The sequence below is a fragment of the Thrips palmi genome, unplaced genomic scaffold (genome assembly GCF_012932325.1).
Source record: "Thrips palmi isolate BJ-2018 unplaced genomic scaffold, TpBJ-2018v1 HiC_scaffold_18, whole genome shotgun sequence".
Classification (NCBI taxonomy): domain Eukaryota; kingdom Metazoa; phylum Arthropoda; class Insecta; order Thysanoptera; family Thripidae; genus Thrips; species Thrips palmi.
The window spans coordinates 140,435-153,353 of NW_023144627.1; the positions used below are offsets into that span (position 1 = coordinate 140,435).

The following is a 12,919-nucleotide window of genomic DNA, read 5'->3' on the forward strand; positions in this document are numbered from 1 at the left end:
TACGCCAGACCGCGTCTTGTCGAAACAGGCTTCGCGATGTCTCGCTGCCTGTTCCTCCAATCCACGCCTGGCGTACCTACCTTGGCCTGCGGCGCTAGGCTGCCTGCGGCAGGCAATGGCTTGTCCGTTGTCGGTTATTTATTAACTTGTTTAATGCTGGGGGGCCCCGCCCCCCAGACCCCCCTACATTCTAAATAGAGTTGTTTTATCTACAGATAACACGATCTTGACCCTTGTCACTTTTTAACTTGTCGAGGCTGGGGGGCTCCGCCCCCCAGACCCCCCTTTCTTCAAGACAGAAGTGGTCTATCTGCAGAAATCTCTACTTTTCGCCGTTTTTCAGGTGTTTTTCGCCTATAAAAACTGAACCAGTTGAGCTAGGATGGTGAAATTTCGCGTGTGCCGAGCCAAGGACATACCTAAGAAGTGTGCAAAATCTCACCGAGATCGGCCGAGCCGTTCAGGAGGAGTAGTGCGGACAGACAGACCGACAGACAGACCGACAGACAGACAGACAGACCGACAGACAGACAGACAGACAAAACTTTTCAACCCCACTGGAGTAACAGGCTTCGCTATCGCTCAGCCAATAAACGAAGGTTCCCTGTAAATTTACGAAGGATCTTTGTAGATTTACGAAGGTGCTTCGTAAATTTCCATCGTGATTGGAAAATCAGCAGAGATCTTTCAAAAAATTAACGAAGGTTTTTGTAAATATACGAAGAGCTTCGTAAATTAACGAAGGAACCGTTGGCAATTTTTTTGCCGAAGGACCCGTCGTTTATTCCGGATATTAATTTTTACAGTGAATCTTGTATGCCCGAACATTGAATGTGGTTGCCTCCTCAGATTGGCGCAAATCCCTAAGTAGATGATGACTGCAGCAGACAAGACACAGCCATCAATTCAGGTTTGCAGTCTGAGCACTGTTTGATGTAGTTGCTTACTCAAACTCTACAGGTTTCTTTGCGCCTAATATAAAATGTTACTGCATCGTGTTTCATTGCACCACGAAAGAATGCTTTGTAATACAGAAGCCGTTCTTTGTACAAAATTTTGTGTGCGCAGGTGAAACGCAAAGTGCCATACCTGCATATCGAGTTTGACTTTTTCCTTGGCTTCGACATCGGAATAGGCTTCGATCTCCGCCTTGTTGTCCATGTATCTTTCAACGCAGGGCGCCGTGTCGATGCCATTTTTGATGAATCTGGCAGCGTAGTCGTTCAATTCATCTGTGAACGCCTTGGTGTAGGCACGCACGTCCTCTACGGCTTTCTTCATCGCTTTTCCTTCCCTGTTAAAATGAACAGCGTCTTAAAACAAAAGAACAACGATGACCGACCCTCAGATTTATATAAAACAGACCGATTTAGGTTACTTATTGGCTGAGCGATAGCGAAGCCCGTTACTCCAGTGCGGTTGAAAAGTTTTGTGTGTCTGTGTGTGTGTACACTACTACTCCTGAACGGCTCAGCCGATCTGGCTGAGATTTTGCAGGCTTATTAGGTATGTGCTTGGCTCGGCACACGCAAAATTTCACTATACTAGCTCAACTAGTTCAGTTTTTATAGCCAAAAAACACCTAAAAACGGCGAAAAATCGAGTTTTCTGCTGGTAGATCACCTCTGTCTTGAAGAAAGGGGGATCTGGGGGGGGCGGAGCCCCCCAGCCTCGACAAGTTAAAAAGTGACAACGGTCAAGATCGTGTTATCTGTAGATGAAGCCACTCTATCTAGAATTAAGGGGGGTCTGGGGGGCAGCAACACGTAAGAAGTATCCGACGGTGGACAAGCCAATGCCTGCCGAAGGCAGGCTAGCGCCGCAGGCCAAGGTAGGTACGCCAGGCGCGGATTGGAGGAACAGGCCGCGAGACATCGCGAAGCCTGTTACGACAAGACGCGGTCTGGCGTAAACCTACCTTGTATAGTTTGGGTCACGGCCCTGAACAATTTGAACTTATCCAACAGATGTCGAAAATTGGTCAAGGCCGAGGGGGCAACCCTCTAGAAATCTTGTGTCCAATCTTGTGCTCAAGAGCTCACTGAAAACGTAATGGTCGGACAAATGGCCAAGAAGTCACGCCAAAAACTGGCGTGACACGAATTTCACGCCGATAAACGGCGTGACACGTGAGTCACGCCCTTATTGAGCCTGAATGATAACGCGTTTTATGAGAAAAGTCATGCTAAAAAGCGGCATGACAAGAAATTCACACCAAAATTTGGCGTGAATTTTTGAGTCACGCCGATTTTTGGAGTGACTTTTCTGTCATGCCGTTTATTGGCGTGACGCTAAATTCACGCCCCTGCAACCGGCACGAAGTCACGCCGATAGATTTTCAGTAGCGCTAGAAATCTCTGGAAATCTGAAATCTTGTCCACAAAAAGGCCAAAAACAAGCAAATTATGAGGGTAATATGGGTAAAAATCTTGCGAAATCCGACAAAATCTTTAGCTGCAAGAAATCTTGTATCCTCAAACATCCAATGTGGTTGCCCCCTCGATCAAAGTAAATTGCGGCAGATTGACACATAACATGAGTTTACCACGTCCAGCCCAAAGAAAACTGGAAACAATATAATCCCCAACCTCTCTCCTGAGGTCAATTAGCCTTATCATGTCTGCAAGGTTCGAACGGATATGAATTTGTCTGCACTGCCTGTGGAGTGAGCCGTTAAGAGAGTGCGTGGTGCCTTTCAGAGTGGGGAATCGGAGGTGGGCGCTTGGGGGGTTTTAAACTGGATGCCAATCCAAGTGTGAGACAGTCTCAAACTTGTAGGTGTGGGACATTTTGTCTCACGTTTACAATTGTGAGCCACGTTTGTCGCACGCTTGCAAGTGTGGGACAACGAAGTCTCACACTTGCAAACGTGAGACACAGCTTGTCCCACACTTGCTACTTATGCTAGATCTGTGGTTCAATGCCACGGGTCCCACGCTTGCAAGGGCAGTACGAACCGTGTCTCACACTTGCAAGTGTGAGACAAACGTGGCTCACATGTACGCGTGAGACAAAATGTCCGACACCTACTAGTGTGAGACTGTCTCGCACTTCGATTGGCAGTGTACCAACAGCGGACTTTGAATTCATTTTCTGCGTCATTATGAGCAGGCGGTTATGCGACGATTGCCACTGCAAGGAAAAGTGTGAATAGTACCGTGAAACGGGGTAATTTCGGACACTCGGTGTAATTTCGGACAACTCTGCCCGGAAGCATGGCGATGACGCTCCCATCTAACGGCCAACTTGGAGGCTTGTCCCGTTGCGCGCATCGCATCGGCCACACTTGAAACCATCTGATCAATCACCCGGAGGCCAAATCAGGGGCAAACTTCAGGAGAAAGAGTGGTTTTTGTATTTAACCATTTTTACCTAAATTCGCTTTATGCTTAAAAACTTTGACTGGCAAGCCGAAACTGTTCATGGCCGGTTCATGAGGTGATTGTTTGTCGATTCGATCATGTTAAGAGCATACTGTGTCAAATTTTCAATCACCTGGGTCAAATAGTTTGGTTTATATGGGCTCAAAACTAAAAAATTGTTACTTTATGGGGTAATTTCGGACATACAAACGTCACGCCAGGGAGAGTGGGTATGTCCTGAACACTTTCTATTTCGCAGGGTTTGAGTGGTGGAAGCTGAAGAGCTCCTCTGGAAGTTGCAGATAATCCAATAACAACGATAATCCCCAATTGTTACAGCGGTTGCTTTATAAACTTCGAATTTCATAAAAATGGGACAAAGCTACATCTTTAATACTTAGTTTTATGTGCATATCCTACCTTAGTGTCAACGACTGTTCTGTGATTAATTTTTTTTCATGTAACATGAGAGTTAGTCTTGGAGAATGGCTGCATAGCTCGCCGGTTTACTACAATTGAAATGCAAAGCTTTCCACTGAGCCCCTGTATCTTCCTAACCGTACATACGACACGACTACTTGCCTTTCATATGCATGTATGTGATTGTATGTCTTGTAGAGGAAGATTTAAGATTCACTTTCGCGTAAAAATGTATAGCCCGAGTTGCCTATGAAAGCTAATCGGTCAAAAATTAAAAAATAGAAGCGTTCTAAATGGCTCTACCAGTTCCACCCACTATTCCTGAAATCGAGCTACATATGAGTGCAAAACATGACTTCAAATTATGTATGAATGACCACCCCTACCATAAAATCTTTACATCTAAACCCTTACGAATTTCTCATATAATCATATTAGCACTTTAGAAAGAGACAGTGATCGATTTTGGGACCAAAATCAGAACGAAAAGTCGTTTTTACCAGGGGTGTCCGAAATTACCCCAAAACACGGGGTAATTTCGGACACTGCTTCGGACCCTCCACTGTTAAAACGGTGAGGTGCAGATATTTGAAATAAACGCCAAATCGAAGCTTAAGGTGGGTAGATGATAAATTTTGACCCTTAAGTCCATGACAGCACCACAACTTTCACAACCTCAAAAAAACCTATCAAAAGTGTCCGAAGTTACCCCGTTTCACGGTACTACAAAAGTACACCCAAAAACTCTACAATAAAAGTTCAATGAAGATTGTAGAGAGAACAACGAGGCCTGGACTGCACAGCACTCATCATGCCGATTCCATTTAACTTTGTACAACTGTTGCACTTTGAAAGTACAATAAAATCATGATAAAAAATCGCCAGGAATGTATGTACTTTCGTTAAGTTTTTTTCTTGCAGTGTCATCAATGGCCGTCAGTTTGCAGTGCATACGCCAAGGTATGATATTAAGTTTTCTGTTCAGTTTGAATTATCTTTTCAACATGACATTGGTGTGAATGCTTTTCCAGTGTCTGAAATAGCAGAATCCTGTAAGGGCGGAGTTACTACGCACTGTCGGACACCTCACCCCCGAAACCGACATGAGCTATACTGCAAGGAAAGGTATGAATACTACAGCAAAAGTTCAACAGAAACTGCACACTAAAAGTACAACCAAAATTATACAAACGACAAGGAGGCCGTCCTCCCTGGCCTGGACTACTGCTCAGCATTCGTGACGCCGGTTCCAATCCTACTTTGTACAACAATTGTTGTACTTCGATAGTACAATAAATTCCTGACAAAAAATTTGCCAGGAATCCGTGTACTTTTGTTATGGTTTCGTTCTTGCAGTGTACTCTCAGACTTACTTGTCGGCTGCGTCTGCTTCTTCCACGAGCTGGTGGCTTTTAGCAACCTCCGCGGTGACAGTTTCAGTCGCTTGGCTAAGACGGGCCAAGAACTTCTCCCTGCTCATAACAGCCGGCGCCGGCGTCGTGGTAGTCGTTGTCGTCTTCCTGTCCCATGGCCACGCGTTCAGCGTCTGCAGACGGTAAGGACATAGGCGAATGGGCAAGTCTCGTCTCGGCACCGTTTTTAAGGGGGTCTTACACACTTTTTGTAGACCTCCGTGACTCTTTTCGTGCACTCTTCAGTGACAAATAGTTAAAAGCGAAAGAAAAACACTTTTTTCAAATATGTTTATTAAAAGTTACTGCACTGTAGATAAAAAAGAAACAGTACCGTTGATTTATCGTCAGAACTTTCCGTTATTTGATGCCAAAGACTTTCCGTGATTTCAGATCCAGGCTTTTGCCGTAGTTCGAAAGCCAGAGATTTCTGTATACTTCGCCCGGGGCTTTGAAAGGCTATGAGCTCAGGGTAGTGAGGGAGAGAATTTGGGAGGTGAGTTCGAGGGGGTAAACACGCGCGTATTCGCGCGTAATACCAGGGCCGGACTCGCTCATAAAGGGCCCCAGCAGGAAATTGTCAAAGGGGCCCTTGCTCTCCCCCCCCCCCTCGTAAGGTGAAATCCTCTAGATAAATAATTACGACAACCATGTGATTTCCCTGACTTCTGAAATTGTTGAAAAGGTAGATACACCCAGAGTTTGTTTCTGATGCTAGCAGCAAAAACACTAGCAGCGGAAATTGCGAGCGAAGCGATCTTCAAAATTTTTCTAATGCTATTTAAATTTCCTCCCAAAAGACGAAACCGAAACATGCAGTTATCTTTTAGTAAGCTGGTTCACAGCGAACTAAAACATTGTTGCAAGTTTTTCAGGAACTGACCTGGGTCTGCTAACAACTCATCGAGCTGATGATAGATTCGTTTCACGCGATTCCGCATTGCTATGCGAGCGAAGCGAGCTAAGAGCCAAGGCCTATTGTGTGTTCAAAATGCAATACCAGCCAGTTTGTGAAGGGGCAGTACTACGAACTAAAGGTATTTCGGGGCGATCGCCGGTGAAGGGGCAGTACTACGAACTAAAGGTATTTCGGGGCGATCGCCGGGGCCCCGGCATATTTTTCTGCCTAAATGCCCTTCACACAAAACCCGTGGGTTACACGTCACACGTGGTTACCGGTCATTTTTCCCAAACCCATTTTCCCAATAGAGAATGTTTCTAAAACTTTCATTCCCAATGTAGATTTCCCAAAGAAATTTTTCCCAAATCATTAATTTTTCCAAAAAAGTATTTTTTCAAAATATTTTTTTTAACTGAGTGATCGGTGCAGCTTCGAGTGTTGAGTGGCGTCTGGAGTGCGTAGGTACTCAGCTTCATGCACGTCAGGCTTCTCATAAACAAGCAAGTCATAATCAGTACTACACCTTTGAATAAGGACGTCACAACATGTTGGTGAGGATTTTTGTATTGCCTAAATTCGCGTGCAGGTCTCTTCGCTAAAACATCTAGCTATAGGTCGCAGATACGCCTTTTTTTCGCTTAAATAGCAAAAAGGAAACCTTTTGGTAATTGACTGAGAATACCTCGCCCAGACTTTGGTACTCATCAAAACCATCATTCACATAGTGTTCTTCCAGAGGCTCCTTACCACCATCTTTTCGGTCATTATGACCTTCGCCTGTTTCCTTCTAGAGCTCGTGGGCACGTAAGGAAATATTTTGGGAAAACTTTTGGGAGTAACTTTGGGAAACTAAAATTGGTAACAATGGATTGGAAAATATAGAATTGGGACTTTGATTTTGGGAAGGATTGCTTTGGGAAAAAGTATTTTGGAAAGTCAATATTTGGGAATTTATTTTTGGGAAAAAATGGGCGGGAACGCAGCGTAATACCGGTAACCATTACGCTGGACTACGGGATAGTACTCGGCAGTACGGCATAAACATGCAAACATTCGGCTCAAATGTGAATGGTGTTACTCTGTACACGATTTCTTGAAGTGTTTACCCCCTCGTCTCACATCAAAAAGGATTTGAGCCTCAGTGGGCCACTGTGGCAAAAAGCTACGGAACATTCTGTAAACAGCTTGTGGTAATTCTCCGTAGCCCCCTTGTCAGTATTCTCCGTAGGCTCTTACGGTATTTTCCGTAGGACCACACAGTGTTCTCTGTAGGAATATAGTCTTCCAGGTCCTACGGAGAAGACTGTAAGAGCCTACGGAGAATATTGATGAGAGGGCTACGGAGAATCCTGGAAAAAAAAAGCAACAGAATTTTCCGTACCTTTTTGCCGCAGTGGCAAACTGAGATAATGTGAGTTTTATAAGAAAGTGGCCTTGGCGGCTGCGAGGTAGGCACCCGCTGCCATTGAGGGTCGCAGGCTGCGTCGGAGGTCTAGCGGGGGTGTTTCGAATGTCGCGGGGGGTGCGACGGACCTGGCACTCTCAGACCTATATGGACTATTTCCTCTTGCTTATAACGTTTTTGAGCTAACCTAAAATGCACTATTTTCTCTCAACTATGCACAATTTTGTTCTTTATAATGATAAAATTGTCAATAGATCATGTAGAAATTACACTGTTAAAAAAAAATTCTGAAAATTCAGACTAAATGAACTGAAGAAAATTTCGCAAAAGGCACTCCTAATTTTCAGACCAACTTTTTCAGAAACATGCGGTCTGAAAATTCAGACCTGTGAATTCAGACCACAAGTCTGAATATGTATTAAGACCTCAAGTCTGAATTGATATTAAGACCGCTGGACTCTGAAATTTAGGAATTCGGTGAGCTTAAAATTGAGATGTCTTATTTCTTAAAAAAGGGCTTCCTGGTCTGAATTTGCTTTCAGCAGTTCACTCCCATACCCCTCGCCTCCCTCTTTGTGCGCAGTGCGGGGAAGGTATGAAAGTTGATCCAACCAATGCTTTAAGAAGGATGAAAATTGCTGTGGCTAGTAAAAGTCAATTTTGTAACCTTAAGGAACTGTCAAGTGAAACTTGCATGTCCTAGAAATATATGTCACAGGAAGTTCATTTTGAGGTCAAAACTCCACCACTAGATAAATTTATTCGCAAAGTTGGGGACTCCAACTCTAATTAGTTTCTGAGTTATGGAGGTTTACGTAAACTTTTAGTCGTTTCCTCCAAATTCTTCTCACGACAAAGGATTAGCTACCCAGTCTTCAGATTCTGGCAATTATATATATTTTTGCATATGAAGAAGAAAGAGTTGTCAAATTTGAAAAAAAAAGTCCAGAAGAGGCTGTAAAAGCTAACTTATCAGGCCCATTTTTATTTTTCTTCAAATTTAAAAGATTTTGCCTTATTATTGGTTTATGGTTTTTCAGGAAAACTAAGGGAGATATTTTTTAAAAAAGCAACACTATCTATTTCCTTTGCAAAAATAGATATAATTACAAGAATATGAAGACTGGGTAGCTAATCCTTTGTCGTGAGGAGAATTTGAGAGAAACGACTAAAAGTTAACGTAAACATCCATAACTCAGAAACTAAAATAAGGTGGTGTACAACTCTTAGTGCATGAGATAATGCAATGGAAAGGAACTTTTATCCAGGTTATGAGACAAGTATTTTTTTAAAAAAAGTTATAAAGTCACTTTGGTTACTTTAGTCATCATAACCATGAATTTCTTTGCTTATCATTGCAAAATCAACTCAAACCTTGTTTGTAACAATTAACTCACTGTGGCAAGCACACATCCAACACGCAACGGTGCACACGAAGTGAACGTATCAGATTCGCCCAACCAGAAGTTTGAACTGATATCCGATGAAGGCACTTTGGGGACGAGTGTGAACGGGGAGAGGCGAATAACTTAGAACACCTCTCGCCCTCTCACCGCCCGCCCCTTCAGTTTCGGGAAATGCGTACAGCGAGCGCAGAGTCACTACAGCGTCAAGAAGGGTCATCAGCAGAAAACACTTCGAACTAAAATGCACTTCTTTCCGTCGACATGACTTCAGCGCGCCGAGCGAGTGGACCTGACGCAAGTTAAACGCGATGTGTGCACCTTGGAAGATTGCTGGAGACTGATGTTTTGCGTGCAGGGCGCCGGCCAAAACTTTCCGAGTTGCCGACGGATTAACGCTCCCCTCCTTGCCGAGCCAATCAGAGGGCGCCTCCAGCCGGCCCTGCCTCGCCGGACTTTCCGAGAATGCACCGGCGGAGACAGTCCTGAGGCCGCTGCACTGGGCTCGGCTCGGTGCTCGGCGCTGCTCGGTGCCGAACGAACTCAGCCGAACAAGTCCGAGACAAACTAGATCGCTTTCGGGCCTACTAGCTTAGCTGGTCAAGGTGCTGCCAGAGCGCTATAAAGAGGGCTTCTCTGGGGCTCAAGGTGCTACCTTCGGGGCAGTCCGATTAAGGCAGCGTATGTAGAGAGAGGGGGCGGGAGTCAGACGAGTCGGGCAGAAAATTAAGACCGGGCGCTGAATTCTACTTTCAGACTCGCGGGGCAAATTATTAATCCTTGTCAAGTCTGAATTTTCAGACCGCCACGTCTGAAATTTTTTTCAGACTACAAGGTCCGTATTTTTAGACCTGCGGTCCAAATATTAGGACTCTAGTCTGAAAACGAAATTCAGACGGACAAGTCTGACACTTTCGGTCTGAATTTTCAGAATTTTTTTAACAGTGTAAGATGTTACATTGCAAATAAAAAAATCAGGTTAAATGGACTAAATACATTGTACAATGAACAATATAGTGCATAGCTTAAGAGAAAATAGTACACTGAAAATCAAATACTGATCCATCTCACACTCCGAGGGGTAGACATAACTGTCTCACCGAAGAAGGGTAATACTATAATGTATCACCGAAAAAATGGTCGTGCACGCATGTTACACCGAAAAAAGGTCGTACACAAATGTTTCACCGATAAAAGGTCGTACACAAATGTATCACCGATAAAAGGGTGATACTTCCCCAGGAAAACAAGGGCCAATCTTGCGATGTCTCACCATTTTTTCGGTGATACATTTGTGTACGACCTTTTTTCCGACCATTTTATCGATGATACATTCGTGTACGACCTTTTTTTCGGTGATACATTTTGTATCGCTCAAAATTGGTGAGATGTCTCACCCTTTGAATTACAGTGTACATATTACGTTTGCACAAAATGGCATGAGATTGAAAGTCAATACGAGACTGAGAGTGCAGGGATCCTTAACTTACCTCGAAAGAGCATCATAACGTTATCGTTAGCGTAAAAGGAATAACCCATAACTCCTGATTCTTTTTAGAAATGATAAGTTTTTTTTCCTAGCGTCTCGTATTTGTTTGGAAGTACTTGCAACAGTCCATACTCTTAACCTTTAGCGAACATTGTCATGCGTTACGTTATGAAACCAGGGTTTGTTGTTATGACAAGTAAAGGATCCCGAACTTATCCCCTAGAGGTGCCCCTTGAGGTGCCTTGGCTACCTTCATATTGACACGTTCAGAAAAGGCACCCTGTTTGTCTCAGCACCAACTTTGGGGTGCATCCTTAACAAAGCAATTAACCAAGTTGTGAGTGAATAGACACTTCCACCAGAGCGCCGAGTGAAGAAGAATACTAAAAGCCGGAAACAGTCCCTAAAAGTCGCTTATTTGTTAATTCTGTGTATTCATTTAGGTTCTTAAATTGATAAATTGAACCAGGATGAGTTCCATCACTTAAAACCATCAAAACCTCCAAATAAGACCATTTTGGAAACTCGTTCCGGTGCTTCTTATTCCTCTTCTTCTTCACTCGGTGTTCTGGTGGGACGTGTCCCCTCGTCAGCAGCACGACCCGTAACATACCTGGGCGGAGCACGCAGCGACGAGTACCACGAGTAGCGTTCTGGAAAGCATGTTGCTGGGCTTCTAGTGACAGTGGTTGTGCGACCGCTTTGACTTTTATACTATCCGATCGTGAATCAATATTCAGACTTCAGCCCAAGCAGACTTCTTGAAGCGTTTCCCGTCTCACGATCGGTCTTTTTTCTACACGTTTTTTTTTCTTTAAGATTTCTGAACTTGTCTTCGTTTGCCTGTTTTATCTGTAGTTGCACTCTCACTTGCCGCCAAAAAAACTCACCGAACTTTGCTCGCAAATCGAAAGAGGTTGCGAGTTTTTCTTCTCGAGTGCTCGTAAGTCATTACGCTAATCTGCGCTGCTTAATTGGCCCTTCCTGTATTTGATTACATGAAGAGATACCAAAGGACGGGCATGCGGGAAGGTTTTCGAAACATGAATTACTTTTGCGACATTACCTTCACTCTAAATGTGAAATTTGAGAAGCAATATTCCTTCGTAATGCGAATCTTTTTAGCTTTTTCATTGTAATATACAAATAAAAACCTTTGTAATACGAAGAAAAACTACCTTCGTATTATGCTTGCGCCATTTCCTTTGAATTAGGGGAAATTTCTTCGCAAGACATTTAGAGTGTTCATTTCTCCTCAAGCGGTGATCTGAACTTTCTTATATACACTTCGAGATAACTTCAGACACAAACCTTTTCTTGAGAATAGAGATCCTCCAATGGTCACGTGACCCTCACACCGCCTTCGTCGGCCAGAGACCACTCCCACTTTAATTTTCGTTATTTTCGCTGGAAATTTATTAAAGGAGCTTTGTTTGGTGTAAAGAAGTCCGTCAGAGGGATTATACGGACAGTGGTAGTCTAGTTGTCTTCGGATCTGAAACATAGAGGCCATACCGGCCATCCTCATCGAGCGGCAGGGAGCGCGCGAGTTTGAACTCGGAATCGGCGCTGCGGCCGGGGTTTCACAATGTCTTAAGAGGTGGACGCATAAATCGACGACTTCAGTTACAGGAAATTTATTTTGAGTTGTCATAATGAGTCCTGCAACTAAATCAGTCACCTACGTGTCCGTCAACCCGAACAAACCCCGACCCACCGCCGTCTCCGCATTCGAATTCTCGCGCGGTTTTGCCACTCAGTGAGCTTCGTGACGTCAGCATTGGAGGACCTCTATTGAACATTGAACATAAAATCCTACATAAATATTGAGGAAGCAGTACTTTTTATTACTGTGTAAAATACTCTTTAACAAAGGACAAAAAGTCAATAACAGTCTTGAGAGTGTATTTCCTAAATGGTTCTTGTTAAACGAAGGAAAGGACGTACAAATTACTTGCACAAGTACTGACAAAATGAGCAAAAAGTCAATAACATGCTGAGAGTGCACTCATGCCGGCATGCCGGCAATCCTGGCGGTGGTGACCGCACTCTAAGATTTAGGGTGCAAGGTTGCACCACCATTTTTATCCGCATACAAACGAAATTCGTCAAAATATCTATAAGGCACAGTAAACTCCCAGTGGTACGTTATAAAGTCAGCTTCAACACCGCAACATATAAAAGTTTCACTATAATATAGATGATCTTCACTGTACTACATACTACAGTATAACTCTTGGGTGAATGATGGTAAATGTATGCTCAAAATTCTTTGTACACAGTAAAAAATATGTTGTGAATTTACGACGGAATATTTTCCGAAGGGTTTTTGGGAATGTCCAAAAGTGCACTGTAAATGTTTGTTTCCTACAGGAACTTTTGTAAATCAACGTAGGTTCGTCGTTAATTTAAGAAGGTTCTTTGTAAATTTACGAAGAAAAGTTGTAAATTTACGAAGAAAAGTTGTAAATTTACGAAGAAAAGTCGTAAAATTTACAAAATCTGTTGTAAATTTACGAAGAGCTTC

At 43.5% G+C, this 12,919-nt stretch overlaps 1 protein-coding gene across 1 annotated transcript in view; it reads right to left on the bottom strand.

Moving 5' to 3' along the window:
- Positions 1-11,137, bottom strand: part of LOC117644812 — a 15,901-nt gene extending 4,764 nt beyond the window's left edge. Inside the window, exons 1-3 of the mRNA XM_034384445.1 lie at positions 11,006-11,137; positions 5,156-5,328; positions 1,090-1,294 (exon numbers count right to left, since the gene is read on the bottom strand). Coding sequence (XP_034240336.1) covers positions 1,090-1,294; positions 5,156-5,328; positions 11,006-11,056 — 429 coding nt within the window. The 5' untranslated portion in view covers positions 11,057-11,137. The remainder of the gene's footprint in view (positions 1-1,089; positions 1,295-5,155; positions 5,329-11,005) is intronic.
- Positions 11,138-12,919: the final 1,782 nt, after the last annotated feature.